The sequence below is a fragment of the Macrosteles quadrilineatus genome, unplaced genomic scaffold (assembly GCF_028750875.1).
Source record: "Macrosteles quadrilineatus isolate MER2022 unplaced genomic scaffold, UCM_ALF_1.0 Scaffold_4__1_contigs__length_99947679, whole genome shotgun sequence".
Lineage (NCBI taxonomy): Eukaryota > Metazoa > Arthropoda > Insecta > Hemiptera > Cicadellidae > Macrosteles > Macrosteles quadrilineatus.
Window position 1 is genome coordinate 72,453,553 of NW_026542597.1, and position 22,988 is coordinate 72,476,540.

General features: G+C 35.2%; 1 protein-coding gene across 2 annotated transcripts in view; it reads left to right on the forward strand.

Moving 5' to 3' along the window:
• The first annotated feature begins 2,834 nt into the window (after positions 1-2,834).
• Positions 2,835-22,988, forward strand: part of LOC128991543 (uncharacterized) — a 38,027-nt gene continuing 17,873 nt past the window's right edge. The window contains exons 1-19 of one of the 2 annotated variants that reach the window (XM_054414524.1): positions 2,835-2,978; positions 7,527-7,651; positions 7,911-8,023; positions 8,698-8,841; positions 9,075-9,222; positions 10,089-10,235; positions 10,510-10,690; positions 11,375-11,576; positions 11,968-12,118; positions 12,518-12,802; positions 14,127-14,317; positions 14,886-15,066; positions 15,370-15,510; positions 18,140-18,308; positions 19,536-19,808; positions 20,487-20,601; positions 21,029-21,192; positions 21,526-21,632; positions 22,167-22,311. In XM_054414524.1, coding sequence (XP_054270499.1) covers positions 7,534-7,651; positions 7,911-8,023; positions 8,698-8,841; positions 9,075-9,222; positions 10,089-10,235; positions 10,510-10,690; positions 11,375-11,576; positions 11,968-12,118; positions 12,518-12,802; positions 14,127-14,317; positions 14,886-15,066; positions 15,370-15,510; positions 18,140-18,308; positions 19,536-19,808; positions 20,487-20,601; positions 21,029-21,192; positions 21,526-21,632; positions 22,167-22,311 — 2,975 coding nt within the window. In that variant the 5' untranslated portion in view covers positions 2,835-2,978; positions 7,527-7,533. Of the gene's footprint in view, positions 2,979-7,526; positions 7,652-7,910; positions 8,024-8,697; positions 8,842-9,074; positions 9,223-10,088; positions 10,236-10,509; positions 10,691-11,374; positions 11,577-11,967; positions 12,119-12,517; positions 12,803-14,082; positions 14,318-14,885; positions 15,067-15,369; positions 15,511-18,139; positions 18,309-19,535; positions 19,809-20,486; positions 20,602-21,028; positions 21,193-21,525; positions 21,633-22,166; positions 22,312-22,988 lie in introns of those variants that run through there. The other variant, XM_054414525.1, reaches the window with a different exon arrangement.

Below are 22,988 nucleotides of genomic sequence, written 5' to 3' on the forward strand. Positions count from 1 at the left end.
ACTAGGCCTATATCTTTCTGAAACTGGTTCAATAAATCATCAAATTTATTTTTACTGATTGTGTTGTCTCCTTGAATCTTGTTTCTCATTTCTTTTATTTTCTCACTCAGAAGTTTTTTTAAGTTTACATTGCTGTCGCCAGAAAAGGAATGTTGCTGGGGGGTGTTTGAAACGGGGGGTGGGGGTGTCGGTGAGCTGTTTTGGGTTCTAGCCCTAGGCGCTTTATGGTAAGTGTGATCTTGCAGATTGCGAGGGGTTGGAGTTGATTTGGGCTTGGTATTGTAGGGAACTGGTAGGCTATTTGGGCTGATATCGTGTTCATATTCATCTTGTAGAGGAAGATATTTATTGTCTGTACTTGTTTCACTGTATTGGTATTGAGATGACGTTGGGCTCATGATTTGTTGACTGTGGAGTCCAGCCTTTTCAGCATATGTGGCTCTAGGCCTATCAGACAGGAGTGATTTGTTGCTGTTGTTCAGCTTCGATACATTTTGACTTGCAGTGTAGTAATCTTCCTTGTAGTCATTCATTCTTTCATTTATCTTTTTTTGTCTTATGTACTCTGGACAAGTTTTACTGTTGCTTGGGTGGGGTCCCTCGCAGTTGGCACATTTAATCGATGTAGTACAAGGTCCCTCGTGATACTCTTGACTACAGTCTCGGCAAGTTTTGGTTTTGTCGCATGGAGATTTGGCAACATGCCCATAGCGGAAACAGTTGTAACATTGCCTAATAGGCCTCATGTATTGTTTTACAGGCATTCTTACATAATTTAGATAAACGTACTCCGGGAGTTTGTCGGAATCAAAAGTTATCATCATGAAGTTAGTGTTGATTACTTCCCTGTTTATGTACCTGGTGATACGCTTGGCATGTACTATGAGAGATCTGTTCCAAACTGGAACTGAATTCGCTGTTTGCATCTAACAGTTAAGCTTATTACGGCAGACTTTAAAGTGTCTGGCTAGATGAAGTTACCAACGAAAGTGTCTGGCTTTTGAGAAAACGTCTTTTGATAGCTCCCCAAATAACATATATCAATCTCAGCTTTTATAAAATGACGAAAATTAATCTTCGTCATACCTAGTTTTTAAGGGTGTCTGGCAGAGGGTTTAAACCGCACAAAGTGTCTGGCAATGGGGGAAATGATTTCTAACATTCCTCTGAAGAAAATATGAAAGAACCAAGCTTTATACTATAACGATGGTTATTTGCAAATTTCTGACCTTTGTTACCTTTTTGTTACCAAAGTAACCAAAATCCAAATGTCATAGTTGCCTATCATTCTTAAGTGAACTGGGAGCATTAGCTGAGAAACTTTCAGCTTTTATAAAATGACGGAAGTCTGGCAGTCATGGGCTCTTGCTCTAACAAGACCAAAGCTACCTTAGTAAACCAGTATTTATTCACAAACAATGATATGTTTGCTGCCTTTTCATGTTAAACCACTGGAGTGATTCAAATTATTTATTGAAAATGACATCAACAAAAGCAAACAAAGAAGAACAACAAACTGGTTTTTACACAAAAGATGGTGTAGGGATGCCTATTCTGACACATAGATAATGTTATTCTGAGTTTGTTTAAATACCGGTATTGCAAAAAGCTGTTTTACATTTGAGCTTTTTAGGGACTTATGTCCCTACAAGCCACTAGTTCCTTTTAAATATGAAAAATCATAAGATTAACATGGGGAACTACAGAGCCACTGGAGCGGAGCCCGAAAGGGTTTTTGAGATAAGAATATGCTTTAATGTTAATCGGGAATGTGAGCTATGATCATGCCAAATTTCAGCCCAATCCGTCCAGTAGTTTATGCGTGATTGAGCAACACACACACAAACACACACACAAACATACACACAAACTCACAAACTTTCAGATTTATAATATTAGTAAGATAAGATATAGTTATTAGTCCAGACAAAGGAATGAGGTGTAGAGTGCGTGAACAGGTAACTAAGCGATTCCTTCAGAAACTTGGGCTTAGGGTGCTAACATAACAAAAGTCCTGACTCCTAGGTGGTGAAACAGGGGGAGGGGGAAAGGGGGGGGTAAAGGTACGCATTTTGGGTTTTTTTATTATCTCGAAAACTAACAATTTATTGTATACTATACTAAATTATAAAATGTAAGAAGATTAAAATTTTATACAAGAAAAGTATGTAATGTGTTTATTTTGGTTAAACAGATTACGAGTTATTACTTATTTAATTAATATCTTATTAAAATACTCCTTTGGTAAGAAATACGTGTAAATTAGTACAGTATGTGAAATGGGGTGAATCTGGAAATCTTTTGACACAATTTCCAGTAATTTGACAATTGTTCCAAAATTAAGGTAAGGGCGAGGTAACAAAAATTTCGTGTTTTGGTGTTTTTTATTAAGAATCATAAAAAAACCTCAAAACATCCCGTTTTCAAACGCTCACCCTCGCTTTAATTTTTGACAACATTTTATGATTAAAGTTTCAAATTGCTGTAGTAGTACATTATATACTTTTCTTGTAGAAAATTTAATCTTCTTCAATTTTATAATTTAGTATAGTATAAAAAAAGTTGATAGTTTTTGAGAAATAATCAAAAAGCCCAAAATGCGTACCTTGAGTACTTAGGTTAGTACTTTTTGACTTATTTATTATACTGATATACATAATCATTGGTCAAAGCTAGATAGAAACATATATCCTAAACATCCTTAGAAATCGTTACTCCGTGTTTACTTTTTTCATCAGTTTACCCGCAATCTATCCAATCCAATCAGTGAATCCAATCCATCCATTCCATCGCCATCCTTCACCTTCATCCTTCTGGCATGGGGTGGTGGGGATGTTAAAAAATTGCGAAATGCATGTTGTTATTTCTAGATTAGCTTATTATCGGTTTTTCGTTTAGTTTAAAGTTGTAGTTGTACCGGTTTAGCAAAATTTTAAAGGAAGCGTTCCTATGATTTACACCGATTGAACAACATTCAGGTAAGTTTTAATATTTATTACTTACAAATAGCCGTCTGATTAGTAGCCTCTGTAGGCTAACCGTACTAATTTGGGTAAACTTATTTATTCTGGTCTTGAGAATTCGCATGCTGTTTTTTTACATTTTTGATGGCACATAGAACCAGAAATTGAGATAATTATTAAATCACAACGCCTATAACAATGTTTTTTTTTATTTAGTTTTTGTTATACCTAGGTAGCCTAAATCTAACCTTAAAAAGCCCTACCTTCTCAACTTCATTTGCTCAAGCCTAGTTGCACAAACAGCTAAGTTTATTAAACCTAGCAAAAGCATGGGATCATTGCAGGAGTAGAAACAAATATTATCTGTTAATTTGACTAGCCTATTTCTTCAAAATTATTTAACTCAAAAACTTGGTTAGGGCCTACCGTTCCACAATAAAGTCATAACTTACTTAAATGGGTTCAAATTTAGGTTACACTTCCATATCTTTTGGCACGAACAACCGAATAAATATACCTATCGAGATGGTTAGGTAAGGTTAACCTAACCTATCTAACCAAACGATATATTGAATTAAATAATCAAATAATCAATATTAGGTACTCATTCGGTTGTCTGTGCCAACGGAAGTGTACCGGTACCCCAAATTTACACCTTTCTTGTAAGTTATAAGTCCTTTGTAACTAGCCTAAATGTGGCAGTTTAGCCACTTGAAAAATTGGCTGGTTATACCGGTCCCTACTTAAAAAGCCTATTTTTGGCTTAAGTTAAGTAACTCAAAAATGGGTCAGTCCATGTCAAATCAACACACCTATTTTACCTCACCATTTTAGATTTTGATGAAATTTGGTACAGAGGTTACCTTCATGAAGACTTAAAAAAATACAAAATTTCAACTCAATATCTCAAACGGTTTCCAAAATACGGCCATTTAAAGTTTTCAAAAAACTGTCAAGATCGCGCTGCGGTAAAACTTCTAAATAGTCATAACTTGTCTCCTGTTTAAGTTAGAAACATGGGAAAGGTGTCATTTTTTAGCTATTTTCATGCCCTTTCTAATGATATACAAAACATAATAAATTATGACAACAAAATTTTTTTTCAAATTCAAAAATAAATTTTTAAAATAAAATATTTTGAAAAACACATTTTTGATTATTTTCTAAAAAATATACAAAGTTTTTCATGTTATCAGTAATGTGTACACCAAGTTTGGTCATGGGATTGCAATGGGTTCATGGTTAAAATAATTCAAAACCAACGGTGGTTTGTCTAATTTTAAAACGTTTTTATTAGCTCGCTTTCTTGTCCGGTACAAATTTTGCAATCAATCTTAACCTAACTTCCTGATGAGCTAGTGACTTGAAACATAGGTCACAAATGGATGACAACGCAATATTATATTATTTAATTTTCATATTTTTCTTGGGCCAGGTCTAATGGGCTTGTTTTTACAGTATTAGCTCGCTTTCGTGTCCGGTACAAATTTTGCAATCAATTTTAAACTAACTTCCCGTTGAGCTAGAGACTTGAAACTTGAAACATAGCTCACAAATGGATGCCAATGCAATATTATATCATTTAATTTTCATATTTCTCTTGGGCTACCCCTATAGGCTTGTTTTCATTAGTTCGCTTTCTTGTCCGGTACAAATTTTGATATCAATTTCAAACTAACTTCCTAATGAGCTAGAGACTTAAAAATTGAAACATAGCTTAGAATGGAAATGCAATACTAGCCTATATCATTTGATTTTCATATTTCTCTTGGGCTAAGCCCCATGGGCTTCCAAATTTTACATGTTTACATTTTGAAAGAATTTAGCCAAAATATATCAATTGAAGTCAGCTGTAAAAACTTAAATTGGACAGTTCGAAGAGCAGATGTTAAGATGTACAGGTTCTGCTCCTGAGATATTCTAAAATATTTAAAACGAGCATTTCAAAGTAAAGATAAAACATCTGATTACGGATAGTAAGGTTTTGGTTATGTATTAACAGGCCATATAAAATAGATTTAACATATTTTACACAATAAACTATTTAAACTATTTAACATATTATCTAACTTGTACACATTTAACATATTATTTACTCTACGGAAACATTGTGGCACTATTTCAAATCATGACTAATACAGTATGTTGTGATTATTCAAACCTACAAAACAGAAGCCGGGTAACAGCTTTTTATATTTATTTGTAAACATTGTAGTTCAAAAAGTCTGACATTGGCCCACTTAAAACCCTCTCGGGCGGAGCCGTTTTGATAGATCTGCACCAAACTTCACACAAACCATCCTTGAATAATGCTTAATAATGCCTGAAATTTTCATTACAATCTGTCGAGCGGTTTCTGAGTGCATAAGGTACATACATACGTAGTTCTCCTCTTTTATAGATATAGATAGATTACATATAACATGCTTGTATATAGGTGACTACCAATCAAAATAGGCCTACTTAAAACTAGACAAACCACCGTTGGTTTTGAATTATTTTAACCATGAACCCATTGCAATCCTATAACCAAACTTGGTGTACACATTACTGATAACATGAACAACTTTATATATTTTTTAGAAAATAATCAAATATGCGTTTTTCAAAATATTTGATTTTAAAAATTTATTTTTGAATTTGAAAAAAATTTTGTTTTCATAACCTATTATGTGTTGTATATCATTAGAAAGGGCATAAAAAGAGCTAAAAAATGACACCTTTCCCATGTTTCTAACTTAAACAGGAGACAAGTTATGACTATTTAGAAGTTTTACCGCAGCACGATTTTGACCGTTTTTTGAAAACTTTAAATGGCCGTATTTTGGAAACTGTTTGAGATATTGATCTGAAATTTGGTATTTTTTTAAGTTTTCATAAAGGTAACCTATGTACCAAATTTCATCAAAATCTAAGATGGCAAGGTAAAAAATATGTTGAAAGTGTGTTGATTTGATATGGACTGACCCAAATATCACAACGTAAGTTGAACTTTTGCCTATTTTATGTATGCCTAAGAGGCCCATGCCAACACCCGTGTTACGTTGAAGTTATCAGGCTTACTTAAAATGTTAAGATTCATAACCATTGAAATTTTCAATTTGACCTGATGAGCACAATGAAGCTGCAGCTGTTCATTATGTTTGATATAGGCTGGGTTTTGTGACTGTTTGTTAGGTATGGTAAGTTAGTAAGTAAGGCCTGATTTCCTATTTATAACTGGGATTGTTTACTAAGCGGTGAATGCCAGAAGAGCGGGTTTAAGATAGGCTAACTTACGTTTTAGCCTATAATTCTTTTTTAAGTTAGCTAATTAGATAGCTAACTTATAGTTTTAAGTTAGTTAGATAAAAGATTGTATAATTTCATTAGCTAAGTTAACTTAACTTAGGCTACTTAGGTATCGATCATAGAGTTAGGCTAAATTGAACATTTTCACCTTTTTTATCTTGAGAGCTGAGGATCATTTCAGATTTGTGTTAGGCCTAGGCTACATCAATGTTAAATAAACTTATGATAGAAATTCAACTTAAGTTTAGTTATGTTAGAAACAGAAACACCCGTACCGGTAAACAAAAAGTCTGCAGAACTCAAAATTAAGAAAACATTTGGAACACCCAACTGTTTGACCATAACTCCAGTTTCGTTTCACACTATGTGGTTTTTGCCGTCTGGTAACCAGTAGCCTATTGTTTTATGGGTGTATGTTTCTTGTAACTTGCACGGTTTCTGACCGTATGGTGAGACAAATTTGTTTGCAATGTCACAATAAACATAAACAGTGTCTAAAACAATGTAACAGGTGATCTATTTGCACTAACTGGTCCGGGCTTTTGTTTGACAAAAACCGTGCAGTGTGAAAGCTTGTATTTTAACTACATAGCCTACATCACTCACAGCCACGGCGCATAACCATTGGCCGCTTAGTGGCAGTGGAAGCTCTTTTTGGTTAGGCTACATATGATTGTTTTTATCAATAATCTCACTGGCACTTAACTGTCATTTAAAATAAGTAGGTAGCTGATCTGCAAAAAAGTCGTCCTTAGGTAAACCATATAAACAGCATTGTCTATTTCTGTGACAAGAGGTTGTGCCTCACCCAGCCACTAGCTTACGCTGACTGAAATTAGTCAAGCAGCGGTCTTATAGAAGGAGGTGATGCTGCTAACATAGCTCAACAACATTTGAAAAGATCAAAGAATGTTCTTTATTAAAACGTTGGTGAAGTTACCTCCTATGTACTAATATATTTGTTGGATAGCAATATTTCTGTTGCTGACACTGCAGGCATATTTTTGTTGATAACTTTGATCATTCAACAAAATCCATATACCGTAAGTTAAGTGTTAAAATTCTAATATAACCAGAGGGCACACTCTAGTGTTAATTCATCTTTAAGGGCCCCTACTAAATGTAGGCTAACTTTTATGTCCTAGAACAAAATTGTTTGATACTGTAGTTTGCTCTCTAGATTTGGTAGAAGATTCTGGATATGTGGTCAGCTTAGTTAGCCTATTTTGAAGCTAAAATATGAAATGTTTACTGACCATTACACTCTTTCAGGTCTACAATGGATGAATCCTGTGACCGAATACTGAAAGTGAAAAAAACCTGCAATATATCCCCTGGTGTTGTAGATTTGTCAGTTGTAGAGGATGAAAACTACATCAAAGGTGGCATTCTCTCAAGTAAGTGTTATAACTACAGTAGGTACCGTATCTAAAATGCATTTAATTCACCCTTTCACGCATAGTAAATTTGTGAAGTATAACCCATTAAATCCATGCCACCTACAGTATTGCTTGTTTTAAGTCATTCTTAGTTAACTATAGCTTTTTACTTAGCGGTATCTAACTGAAGGCACAGTAAGAGGTGGTTAAGTGAAATCTTAGTAATGTATGGAAGTCTGATATGTTTATTTTTCTATAATTTTTTATTCTTTTCCAGATAACACGCAATGTTGGGTATCATGTGGATCACAGATCACAAACATAAACAGCAACGGATCCAAGAGAACTGGCTGGACCTTTGGCTGGGCTACTGGAGATAAAACTATCAGGGTTAGCTTAATAATATTCTGGTTTAAATTAATTTCCCTGTCAGTTTTAATTAAACTGCACACTTTGTCATCTTATTTTAAGCTGAATTGCAATAACAAGGAATAGAGAAATGTTTATTTTTTATGAATGGAGTTACTGTAGTTTACCTGATAAAATTAGTGAACTGAAACTTTTTTTGCGATTTCTTGTCCATCTCTGTTTAAGAGTCCCTATGACAAAATAGCAGTAGCCTATTATTTTTAAGTGTGACTTGTATAAGGAAAAGTCTAATAAGAAAATCTAGCTCTATAAAAATTTTAAAAAGAGTCTCTTTACATCATATCTGGTGGAGAAGAATTAAAAGAACCAGAATCCAAGGGAGGCGGTGGTCTGAGGAATGGTTCGTTATCTTGGTCCAATTTAAGTGAATGTTGATTTCACAAACATTCAAAATATTTCAGTCCTATGGTACGCAGAATGCAGTAGCAAAATAAAACAGGTACGAAGCAGTAAGGTAGCCAGAAGGAAACTGGAATTTAAATTTATTGTGTAGATATCATAGTTGTTACTTTTATGCTTTAAGTCTGAAAGTTACATAACTAATAATTTTAAAATATACAAGGCAAGGAGAGTTTAAAAGATGTTTCAATGTTTGAAAAGTGGTTTGCGTACATCATCATTTTATCTGTCCGCAGGTGGTCTGTGTGGAGGAGTTGATCGGAAGCTCGACATCTAGTCCTATCTTGGTGGTTGGTTGTGAAAGTGACAATGGTGGCTCCCTATGCTTTTACCACTCAGGTTCCTCACGAATCCTGAAAGTGATCAACTTTCATGATAAGGTTTGTACCAAATAGCTGGTTTTTGTCTGATAAAATTATAAGATCAAAATAGGCCTTATGTTTTTCTTCCATCAAAATAGGCCTAACTCTATTTAAAAATGCTATATATAAATATTTTAGTTTTGCTTAACAAATTCATATAAATGATTAAGAAGTAAGCATACTACAAAAACTACACACATTTAGGCTACTCCTGTTACAACACTAAGCTAGCACATTTTGTTATTTTTCAGATAACATCAGTAGCTGTGGTCAGCAAGTCCAATGAGTCGCAAGACAATTTGTCTGATCTCCTAGAACCATGGAACGGAGTCGTAGCTGTTGGAACAAATGTCGGGAAAGTCTACTTGGTCGACGTTTGGTGGAAAACGCTTGAAAGATGTATGTTGGTTTGTTTATTTTTACCATCAGTGTTCAATTTTTAACTATCATTTTCCATTAGTAGCTGAGTAATAATATATTTTGCCTGACACTGAAAAGGTGGTTTGAAGGAGCAAGCTGATCTAGTGGTAGAGCGACGTACTTCGGTTCCTGAGGTCCCTGGTTCAAATCCCACTAATCACCATATGGATTTTATCCGATTGATAATGGCCGTGTCGAAGCCTAGCCTGAAGTCGTCTGTAAATCAATCCTGGGGGGAAATGTGTGTAGGCCATAGTGTAAAAAACATAGGTGGCGTTGCAGTCTCAAATGATAATAATAATTTCACAATCCCCAATGATCATAAATGGTCCTTCGCCATCCGGATTTCTCCTCTGCATTGGATCACATCCTTCTTGACTTGGTCATACCATCTTAATTTAGGCCTACCCAACGGAAGTCCTCCTGTATGTAGCCTACGACCTCACAAACCTCCTTCAGGCTTGTGCCTTCCTGTCTCGGAAGTACATGACTTGACCAACTAATTCTTTTGGCTTCTTCTGTAAGCGCTATTATATCAGTCTCTTTGTACTCGTATTAGGGCAAGCAGCTCTATTTTCCTTATGCGCCACAAACCTTTTTCATAGACTGGGCCGAAATGTTAGTATCATATTTTTAAACACCATCGACCACCCTTCATTTCTTTAGAGAGGATCCATGTTTTACTTCCATACAATCATTACCACTAGCTAAAAATAATCATCTTCAAACTGTTGTGTACGAAGCTAGACTGTTAGCTAGAGCTGTCAGAGGGTTTTGGCCAGTACATTTTTGGCTTTATCTGTACAAGATTTTGCATTATGTATTTTAAAAATGTAATTTTGCAGGCATTGGTGACTTCAGGCACAAAGTCTACGATGAACAAAGGCCAAGTAAGCTTGTTGAAGTTACCATTACAGACTTGGAAAATGACTTTGACTGTAGAACAAGCAGCATTCGACATGGAAGCTCAACACTTGCTCTCTGGCTTAACGGTAAGTAGTTTTTGAAATGAAAATGTCAATGGAAAAAATATCAACTATATCTTAAAAGAGAAAACTGAATATCAATTATTGTGCTTCTTTAAATTGTAATTAAGGCTGGAAAAAAATATCGGTACCATCCTCTAATAAGGTAGCCTAATTGAAAATATACCAGAAAATATCTTATGAAAAACCTAACCAATATAAGTTAACAGTAGTCATGTTCATCTGGGGAGACTAAGAAGTATTCCTTGATTATAACTGCTGCTATTGTGTTGATATGTAGAAGTGACGTTTGAACGGAGCAGGATAAATGCTCACCCAGGTCTACACAACATCCTCGGCCGCATGCCTCTAGAGTTCCTCTCCGTGTCTGTACTCAAGTACTTCCCCCAGATCTCCACTCTGGCCGTCGGCTACAACACCAGCTGCTTCCAACTGTGGGAACTCTCTACCCTTACTCTGCTGTGAGTAGACAGAGTGTATTTTTGTTCATATTGTTATTGTAATAGGCCTACTTTTATCGACATTTGTGGTTTCTTGTTAGCTTCGCAAATTGTTTTGATATTTTACGCACTCTTAATACACTTAGTCGTTCAGAATTCCAACTTACTTGGCAGTCCTAAGCTGCAATGAATGAGTCATTGGCTGATACCTTGAATATTAGAATTTAGCTTTTTGTGACGGAAGTCTTGTGTCTTTCCAATTGTAGTGTCTGTAAAAACGTTACCGTGCTTGTGCTTTGTTTAGTTCTAGATTTTATTATTTTTTCAAGCCCTTATACTGTTTTCAATGATATGCTCAAAACTTTATTTCAGCACTTTTTTTTACCCTGTGACTGTTTTTAGCTATTTTATTTAATCAAACTTTTCTAGTCTTTTGCTTTTACACGTTTTATACATAGTAACGACACATCAAAGGTTGATGTGTCACATATCAAGTAAAGCCAGTAGGCTACACTACAAGAATGAACGGTACTGTTTAATTTTAACGAGAAGGATCTGGTCATGAACCAGGTATTGCTGCCTTGGTTTTAGGCCTACAAGTCTGTTGCGCACCTGACTTGCCACTGAGCACAGGTTATGTTCCACACCAGACCTAACCTAACCTAACCTAACCTAGCCAGTCTGATATAAGTGTGATGTTGCCAGATACACCTCTGCTCTGTTGGAAGCCATGCTACCAGTGTTCTCCTTCAGTCTGTTAGAGCCCTCGGATGATCCGAGGTACGTTTGTTATCTGTGGTCACTTCACCACTCGGTGGACGAAGACAACATTCCGTTTGGGGGCATGTACATCATCAGTTACCATGAGAAACACCTGAAACCACACAGCAGCCAGTACTTTTATGAAGTGAGTGGAGAGTTTTATCAGTATCAGTTTGCAGTAGATGTTTGTTTTTAGTAGTTTAAAAACAGTTAGTGAATGATGATAAGCCTTTTAGTGAAAAGTTTATTGGAATAGGCTTACCTCTTACTCAAAGTCACTCAAACTCTTTAGACATTTTCTCCATTTAGACAAAATTGTAAGATTTATATCCAACTGCTTGCCTAAGATAATTTAAAATACTAAATAATCTGGTCTTGGACACCACCAATTTGTTACCATTAGGGCCTACTAGATTATTATTTATGTTTCTTTTTCAGATGGAAAAAAACCTTCTTTACCAGAAAGTATCTTCTGAAAACTATTTTGTCATCTTGGTTTAATAATAATATCCTATTTTCTTTTTCTTTTACCACAGGGCTTTGCCTCCTGTTCAATACGCTATCAGCTTGACTTGGGCGCAGATATGACAGATGTTGATATTGCCAGTGGACGAATCATCTCTTGCCAGTCCATTCACAGATCGACGTCAAAGTCTTCATCTCTATGGACGAACGCTGAATCAGAAGGTAATAAAAAAGTCTGTAAGAGGTTTTGGCTAATTTGTCACTCACACGTTTAAACATTACAGAGTGTTCTTAGTAGTTCATGCAAATAGTCAACGTCTATAGAAGTATGCTAAACTTTTAACCTTAAATTGAGTGACAATGTACCTTATCAACCTTCAATTGAGCCACTCAATATATGCGACTGTATATCATATGAATAAAAATACTTTTTCATTTCATTTCACCTTTCTAGTAAAAAAAAAAATAACTTATACCTACTATTTTATTTGATTTTTGTCTCTTTCCATTACTGTAAGTCCCTAAAGTCAAATTTCCTAAGATAAACCTATCCAAACCCCCTATTCAAAAAATATCAGTAATCAACCATATGGCTTTTCATTAATTTTTTGTTGCTTACAGAATCTGGTGGAGAGGAGAGTACAGCAAGTCTGTTGTCAATCGCGTGGGAAGTGTGGTCGCCCAACCTACTCAGCGTTCACCGCAAGCTGACACTGTTTGATCTGAATCAGTGGTATCGTGAATACATGCCCACGTCGTCGGACATGGAATACACACAATTTATGGCCCACTTCTGTCTTCCTGATGGTCAGTTACTAGACGTCAAGGTCATCCCAAGCTCTGTCAAACAGTTCCAAGCACTACAGCCGCTCGATGAACATTTCTACCCTGTAGCCACCTCGTTTGGTGAGTATTCACAGTAAAAGTATGAACAAGCTGATACTTTTAAGTTTCAATGTTTACTATTGATCTGTCTGGTGTTATATGTTTTTTACCAAATGTTACAGCTGATGGTGTGTTTGGTAAATAATTGCATTATAATGGTGTATCAAATAAACATTTTTTTATTTAGTTGAAATTTCATATAAATCACTTACGTATTCAAGTAAGTTATTTACCATATTTTGGGTCCCTTGAGCTGGACTAATACTATTAATAGCTTCAAGTATTGGACAACCAAGTGTTCTTAACAAGAAAATTCACTTATTCAGGGCATCCAATGTATGAAAAATAACTTAATTTAGCTTGGTTTTTGTCTCATCTTCCCTATGATCAGCCGTGTTCAATAGAGTGACAGTGTTTGAAAGTTTGCATTGAAGCCAATCCCAAAGAGCTTCGCTTAGCTCCGCTCTATAAACCAGTTGTGTTTTCTAAAATATCCATCTAAGTATATTCTTTTTGAAAAATATTTGTGTTTGTTGCACATTTTTTGCTATTGAAACATTTATCTCGTAAACTCTGCTGTAGGGATGGACGAGATTGGATTTTTAGTTCGAGACGAGATTTTTTATTTTTCATAAAATTTCGAGACGAGATCGAGACGGGATTTCCCTTCTCATACACAACGGGAAATGCACGTTCAAAATTTTTACCTGATTTTGTAACATTGTTAGATGACTGTTTAAATACAAAAATAATGATAATAGGCAAGAATATTTACAATCTTTTATTAAAAAACATCAGCATAACCTTTTTTTATTAATCACGCCTAACTTATTAAAAATGCCTACGATTAGGAAACATAGTGATATCAGTTAGAATAGAGTTCAACTTATCCTAAAATAAAATAAATCATAAAATAAAAGCAATATTAATTTTTATAAAATAATTACTTGTTTTGACTTTTTATAGTAATAAAACATTCCTCACACTGCTTACACTTAACAAAACTTCTCAAATGTTATTAAAGTAATAGGCTATTATTAAAATAATTAAAGTAATATTTACATTTAAAGAATTAATTAAATAAGAACGCCTTCGCAAAGGAAACGCAACTACAACACGCTCCTGTATTGCGGGTATTGCATTGACTTTCTGCAGGCGTTTTTTTATTTTTTTTATTCTCGTCTCGATAAAAATCTCTGCCAAAAAGATATCTCGTCTCGCGTAAAGAGATTTAAAATTTCCCGAAATTTCGAGACGACCATCCCTGTTATCAAAATATTCTGACTTGTTGTTTTCCTCAGGTTCTATTGTAAATTGAAAGACTGCAGTATTCGTTGTTGTGTAGATTGCCTGGTGTTGCATCAGAGTCAGGTGATGGTATGTAGCCACGTTGGTGTACAGCAGCAGGCCTTGGAGTCACTGACCGCGGCCGGTCCTAGTGGTCTACTGCTGCCTGCCTGCCTTTACAAGCAGTGCACCCAAGCCGGCCTCAGACCTCTGCTGGTCGACATAGGCAGTCCTACCAAACTACAGAGTGTAAGTTGGACAAATGTATACCTACATTATGTTAAGTATTAATTACAGTTAATTTTTTTTATTTAGACTACTGAAATTTTTCAAAAAAGTTTTGAGTAGGCCTTTTAATTGAGTTTAATTTGTTAGTCAAGCAGATATTTATATTTGGAAAAAAACTTCAAACAGTTTAGGGTAATGCCTAGTTTTTTGGGTTACCATAAATTGGGTACGACTATTCTCAATGTTGATGTACTAATGATATTTCCAGTACATTACAGTTCGGCCATAGTTTCTGTGCGTGCGGCTAGAACTGGTCGGGCCTTGGTGATAACGTTGGCGGGGATACTTTTTGTGAAAAAATGTTTGTCTTGCTACTCAGGGTGACTCACTCACCCCTACCCCCAGGTCTGCCAATAACCGGCACCCGTATGTTTTAGCTTGGCTAGTATAAACCCGTCCAGGCACACAGAATCATTGGCCGGACTGCACTATTCTTTTTCAGAAGTCTTGTAATTCTTGGCATGTTTAGGTTTTTTTCTCGTAAATGCGGTTGCAGGCTATACTCAATGCTTGGTTGTTTGTGTTGCAGAGTGATCAGAGAGCGTACCTGTTGTGTGTGGCGTTGGAGCATGAGTTGACACAGTACTTGCGACAGTGCGTCGCACACTGGGCGGACGGCAGTCACGCAGTCGCAGGCTGTACATTGCCCAGTTTGCTAGGCTGGGCTTGGGATCGGGTGCAGCGATACAAGAAGTGGCTCGATAGGCTTTGTGAGTATGAAGCGCTGGCATTGATGCTTTTGATAAAATTTTGTATGTAAAAAGTTATAGAGACATCAATTGTTTTTTAGCGAACCTTAACCACTTCTTAGAAACAAAGGTAAACATTGTTTTCTTAGAGTTATGATCATATAATAACTAGGTCTACTAAACAAGAAAACTAAATTCTATGTATAAGCACTAAGCAGCATTATAAAAAATATTATTATATAAATTTAATAAATAATTCCAAGGCGTTAAAAAACACAAAGTTTAAAAATACATTCTACTGGTTACCTTTGACATATTTTGCAGGTGTACCCCTGTTCGACTACTCAGGCACTGCATTGGATACTAATGATTTAGGCATCTTCCATCACATGATCTGTCAGTTCCACAGACTTAGAGACCTGTTCGGCTTGGTCCTGGAGAAATACAGCAATTGTATCATCAAAGGTTAGTGTAACCAGGGGTGCCCTCAAGGGGGGGCCGTGACGCAGACTGCGTCATTGAAATTCTTGGGGGGGGGGGCTCAAAAAATTCAAATGGGGGGGGGCTAAAGTTAATTGCAACAGTGTTCAACGTGACAACAATCCAAAATACATTACGAAGTCGCCAGATAGAAAGTGGATTAATTAATGACAATAGTTATATTATTGTATTAAATTAGTTAAAATAGGATTTTAGGATCGTTTAGGATTCGTGTAGAAAGTTATTGTTTAAGATTAGCAAGACGTGATATCTAAGAGGGAGCGCACGGGATGGCTCAACTGCTGTGATAGATAAAAGATAACGCGTGGTACAGACACGTCCAGCTACACCGCGACTTAAGCAGAACGCTTTGTTGACATAAAGCTCGTTAAAATACAATCAAGTAGCAAGTAGCATAGGCTACAATACTTTACACTATTGTGTAGATACTCGATTACCTGAGTTAATAGGGAGAGGGAGGGGGGAATGAAAAATATGGTTAATCCAATATAGTATAAAAACAGATGACAAACTCATTAAAACGCTGTAAACAGCCATAACCGTCACGATTTACATTTTTATAAACGAAATTCAATATTGCACAATCATTATTATTGTAAATTTCAAATCATTTATCTTGGTTCAGTTGTACAAACGGCAACGTTTAAAATTGTAGCTAACTCAAACTCAACTAATCACTAGCCAAACATTGCATTGCTATAAATAACGTAAATATTAAAGGAACCTTTAGAAATTGTTATCAGGTACTGCTCATGATAGAAAGATAGACTACCGATAGGTGCTGTATCACAGCATAGGAATTGATAGGTAAGTAATAAAAAAGTGTAAAATTATATTTAGAGATAATTAAAACACTCTTAAAAAAGAATGTAGGTAACGAGAACAATCTTGTTATTCTATTTCTTTGTTCTTCTGTTCTTTAATAGGTTTCTCTTCAATTCATACAAGAATTCAACAAGTCGCCATATTTAGGCCCACTCATTGGCCAATCCACCAATCACAGCCTTACTAAAGTTACCATGGTTATCACTCAATCACAGTGTACTAAGCATTATATCGTCATCATTCCCCAGCTGTTGTATCTTAAATCTGTTGTAACATAGCGCACAGCAGACAGAAGTGTACGGAGCAGACGATTGTTGGCGCAAGCGTTGTTTCCATTTCATTTTCATCAAAGGAGCTGTGATGTTTCTAAAGGGAGGGAGAGGGGATCCGTTTTATCGAGAAAGACGCTGACAATTCGTTAAGCAGGTTACGAACGCTATATGGATATTCTGGCAATAAAATATTCCTAAAATTGAGGTGATTTATAAAACTCTAATTTTATTTATATAGAAAGATAAGTTTTCCAGTCCTGTACAACACTCTGATTCACGGTCTTTTCCCTGTAATCAAAATTCAAGTACAACTTGATACAACCAGAATCTCCGGTTCCCGACCTGGATGATGGCTAAATATTTAATTTAATTTACAGTTACATATTAGTACTCGTGATAAATCAAACCCGATGTGTAAGCCAAAGCCACACGGTTATTAATCTCACTTGGTTTTGGATTTGCTTACAAACGTGATCGGAAATGGTTAAGGCCTACACAGTATTCTTAAAGATCATTATTATGTAAACATATCAGTGACAGCTAGGAAAAGGAATCTTTATCAAAACAGCTGTTCATAATTTCATACATGACGTGTTCTCTTAACAGATTATTAGTATTTCATAAATTAATGACGTATGTAGTAAACATGGAGAAAATAAACTAGAAAAATCACACAAAATTGTGTTTTTGATCGTCCGTTATTTTATTTTCAAAATAGTGAGGCCATATTTTAATAACTATAAGGACTCTCGCCAATCCTGTGGATACAATTAAACCATTGGAATCATAATCGGTACTCTAGTTTTCTTTAGAGTAGGCCATGAGTAGGCTGCATAAAATGCCTTCTGGGCCGTGACAGACGGACATAAATTGAGATAAGACATGTTTCAACTTCTTCAATGTATAAAACATAAATAACCCAAAATATGTATAATTCTGAGCAATGTTCAGACAAAACTATAACTTTATTGATATAGATTAACTGGGTTTGAATTTTAAATATCTAAAAAAAATTATAAACTTCTTTTATAGTTTTACAAATAGTGCTGGGCGGGGGAATAATGTTTCTAATTTATTTATAATTTCATTTATGGGGGGGGGGCTGTTGCTCAATTGCGGGGGGGGGGTGCGTCATGAGTCTAGGGGGGGATGGGCACCCCTGGTGTAACAAATAGCAACCTAAAAGAAATAAAAATGTATTTGTTTGGATTAACCTGTCTCTTATAATACATACTGGGAAACCCTGGACACTTTGATTTTATTACTTGCTCAACTTCTATTGCTTTACGGTTTGAAAATTAATAGTCAGAGTGGACTTGGCGATTAGAGCACACATTTTTATTTTACAAGCATTGTAGGCTAGTATCTTATGTCGCACGATTCTGGTGAATCCATAGACACTTTGAGTAATCTAAGCTAAAACCAGTAGTCTTTTTTCATGATATCCCCCTTTTTTCACAGTATTGTTTTTTAATAAAAGGTTTTTATGGTTCCAGGAAACTTTGAGCAACAGTACACCGTCATCAACTTGGTTTCAGCTTTTTATGACTCGATTTTCTGGTGCATTCAGAATAAGGTGCTTCCTGAAGTCAATGCTAATGAATCCAGCATCAATGGCTGTATTCCTTACTTTACTGATAAAATCATCAACGCTACTATTACAAGGTGAGTCTCTGTCAACAAAAAAGAGCCATAAAAATTATTCTTAAGCTAAATTATGATCAATCAGCCAAAGAGGAACACTTTTTAAATCTTAAAATCCCCACAGTTTATGGACAATACATCTATGACTGAATACTAATTTATAAAAATGAGGCAGTAAGTTCTAAATCGTCCATTTGCCACAAGTATAATACAATAGACATAAAAATGAAATAATCCCAACTCATCATAGATTAAAATTTTACGGAAAAAACAACAATATTTGGGAAAGAAATTCTTTATGTATACCAAAAAGATAAATTCTGAAAATATATTGAAAAATGTGAAGACAAAGAATTCATAATAAACAGACCAATTTATTCTTTAGATGAGTTTTTCCATCTTTGTTCACAACAGAACAAAGTATGAGGAAAAATTGTGTTAAATAGTTAAGGGTTATTATACTGATGTATTTTTAATGCAATTGATTGACACTATATGTATCAATGTGCATGTAATACATAAAGAACTTTTGATTTGATTTGATTATGACTTTTATTTTAATTTTTAATTTTAGGGTTTATGTTAAACTCAGTAGTCCAAATCAGGAGAGAGAAGGAAAAAAGGAACTTGACAATATATTTATATGCCAGTTTAGAATTAGGCCTAGCCTACTTGTATAAAGAATGTATTGTATCTATTATATGACAAAATGTTTTATTTAAAGAGCTGCACTAAGTGTAATTCATAAGAAATCAATCTTTTGCAAATTGAAATTGTCTATTCATCTCAAGAGATGTTTATTGCATACAGATAGTGAGTGAGAGATTCACCTTTATTTAAAACCTGACCTCAAGTAGGGTCTAAACTAAAACACAAAGCACTGGGAATTTAGCACTCCATTGTCTGATTTTTTACAGGATTCAATTAACTTTGGTATTTCTTTAATCTTTGGGATAAAAATAAAACGATGGGGGAAGAAGATGATGGTTTCCCCGCGAATAATGTTAAATTTATATCAAAAATGTGTAGGAGGAAATAACCAGAGGGACCAATATTTTAGAATCACTCAAAATCCATAGTCACAAAGTTACAAGATTTGTTAATTTCCTTGACACCACCAGTGTTAAAGGTTTTTACGGTTCAAGAACCAAACTTCTCAATCGTAACCACTACATAGTTACTACACAATTTGTTCACATGTATTACTAGATAACATCATTACTTGATAGACATGTGTTTGCTGTACAGACGAGCTGAGCTCCATCAGCTGGCCAAGGGTTTGCAAGACCCGTCCCCGGCCGGACTGCTGCTGATTGACGCAGTGATCGCCCAGGAGGCGGGGGCTAAGGTGACTGATCAGTGGGAGAGGGAGGGGAGCTCCACCACTCTGGGCAAGTATCCGCCTGCCTCCGTACAGAGTCTGCTGCGCACGTACCTCATACGCAACGTGTCCTCCGATGTCAAACACTTCATCGTCACCTACTTCTTGCTGGACATCGCTCACGTTGTCTGCTCCCTAGGGTAGGTCTATGCGGTGGACCCCAACAAACAACATAACTTATCAATTCCACGTTCACCGTGCAGTAGATGTCTTATATTAGACATGTCACGAATGTTATCTCATGTTTGTTCCATGTAGGTTGCGTCAAATATCCTTGCAACTCTCGTGAACATGCTAAAGAACGTTTGATTTATTTCTGTACCTGCTTTTTGTTAAGACCAATAAGCACTTTGACTTTATAATAATAGATTTTGACTTTGATGTAATTTAAACAATAAAGGAGTGTTTAGAGGGTTCTGGTACTACGTGGTGAGTTAAGATTCGAGTAGAGTGATTCGTGTTCCAAATTCATTGTATACACAAGTAAACTGAAAAAGAGGACAATTAATTGAACTGTAGTGAAAACCATATTAGCGTAGCTGTTCCAATCCATTTTCAAATGTATGTGAACTGTTTTAAACACATTGATTTTCTTTAATGTGCTTCTTTACTATGGTTTTTAATTAATTTTGGTTGTTTAAACTTAATTCTAGTACTTTGTGACAGCTTTTGATGTGCAAAAATAATGTTGTGGTGTTTCTATTTATTGCTTTTAGATTGTTTTTAGGGTCTTACCTGAATCAAGGGAACAGTCCCACATTATAGATTAATATTTCAACTAACAACAATTGTAGGAAAATTATGTCTGTATGTTATAGGGCCAGTGAATCCATAAGACACAACTTGCTGAAGTTCCCAACTGACTTTGGGCTAACCGAGAGTCAAAGCAAGATAGTGGAAGCCTTCTGGTATCTTGACCATAAGCAATATAAGGTTAGACAAGTTTCACATTTGATCTCGATCAAAATTATACACAAATGTTTGATTTATTTGGTTAATTTTAGTCTAAGTGTTAAGGGACCTTTTAAGTTGGATGATATCCACAAAAAACTTCTAGACTGTTAAATTGTCAATTTATTTGATCAAAGCAAAGTAGAATAAAGGCGAGGAGATTAATTAATAATGAGATGATTGGCTTTGGATTTAATGAAAATAACTACAATAGAGTCACGATTTTAATTACTCCCAACAACATTACGATACTGATGTATTGTAAGTTTTTAACCAAGCTAAAAACCTTTTAGCGATCAGCTTGGAAGATATTCAAAAGTTAAAGAGTTTCTTTTTGCGCCCATTAAGAATTGATAAATGTTTTAATTTAGTTAAATATTGTAATTTGATTGCCATTATTATGTTACAGTCAGGTGTGGACCTGCTGCTAGACAGTTGTGTATACAAGGAAGATCTGCAGGTGTACCAACATCGCACAGTGTTGTGTCTGTTGGCAGCAGTGGGAGAATATAAACTGGCTCTACATTACTTCACCACACGCAGACGGACGCCTACTGAGCCCCAGGATATCAGGTGACAACACAGTTACTTTTCAAATACACAGTGACATAACAACTTAGGTTGTAAAGGATTGTAAAGCTCGCTTACAGCTTCAAAATTAGTACCTATTTTTTGTACAGATAATTATATCTCGTCTGATAGAATTTGGCCCTAATGGTGCATTTTTACCATTTGCTCCCAAACGAGCTGGTTCAGATTTGGTTCCCTAACCTAAACACAAATTACTTCATTCCCACTAGGAGCCAAATAAAGGTTCTTTTAGTATTTTACTCTTTCTTATTCTTGTTTATTACTTTGTGTCAAATGTTAAAACTGTAGTTGATCAGACTTAATTTATGTTTCCAGAATGGAAATGACACTTCTCTTGGTTAACGACCTTATTCATGAGGCGTTCCAATTCCAAAGGCATCACCAATCAATGTCGGCTGAGTTGCTGGACCAATTTTTCAAAGGTATGAATTTAAAATGCTTGATTCTGTTTTGTGGCAAATGTGTTGTTTGTATTTAATTTGTGTTTATTTAACCTCACATATATAACTAGTGAAATGTTTTATAAGTGTTTACAAGATACTTTACTAATGAAGAAATAACATACGCTTTTAAGAAAAAAGTGATCCAAATCTTCTATGGATAGGCCATGGAAGAAACACATCCCTCTTGCTCCAAAGTTCAAGACACTATACCGTTTGCTAGCAACATACCAACTTATTACAAGTTTCATCAAACTATGCAATTTTTAACTACACTGATAGTTAGCACATCTAGGGATAACAAAGTATGCTACTGTTTTTGAATTGGTACAGAATAAAAACAGGTAAACGGGTTGTACACACCTACATGACTGCAATATCAATGTAACTACGAATGATTCTTCAAAGTGGAATGATTTATAAATATTTTTGCCTCCTTCAAGGCTGCAACTTCTTAAAGTTTTATTTTTCAAGGTTTGCAGATACTTTTCTGATAGTTTCCATTACACATTACAGGCTGTGTGAAAATGAACAAGCTGAATGTTATATTCAAGTTGGCACTGACCCTTTCTGAAGAAGAGGCCTTCATGACCTTCTTGCAAAAAACATCCCATCCAAAGGCAGATGACTTGCGTGTGTTCTATTTGTTGTCGAGGTCAAGGTGAGTTATTTTATGGTTTTCATATGACTTTTTCTTATTATTTTCAAAAGTTTTTTTTATAACATAGATTTACAAGATAGCTATCCAAAATTGTTTTTACGGAACCTGCAGTCCAAACTATTTTACTATGGTTCAGTAACAATTAGTATTTACAGTTTTTCTTTCATTCCTAATTTAATACCTACCGGTAATACATAAAAAAAGACATACGGATATCTGTTAATCTAAAGGTAATACTATACAAACCAATTTTTAACTAAAACAACTGTCCCTATATATTTAAAATATGACCAAATGGCGATAGCATAAGTTGGTAAAAGACCTTTAAGAGTTCTTGGAGGCTAGGCGGCCATCTTGGATAATTTCTATCAGCTGCTGAAGAGTTAATTATCATCCAAAAATAGTTTTTCAATCACCAAAGGGATTATAATTAAATATCTTGTATACTATGAGATCAAAAATTGTCTTAGTTATTTTGAATTGATATCCAAAGGAGTTCATGGAAGCCAACGGCCATCTTCGATTTGACCGCCGTAAGAGTACCTAATGTTAATTTCATTATTTTTAAACAGCTGCTGAAGAGTTATTTACCATCTCAAAACATTTTTTTCAAATGCCAAAGTGGTTGTAAATTTAAAACCTGGTATACTGTAGGATAAAAAATTTGCTTTGTATTT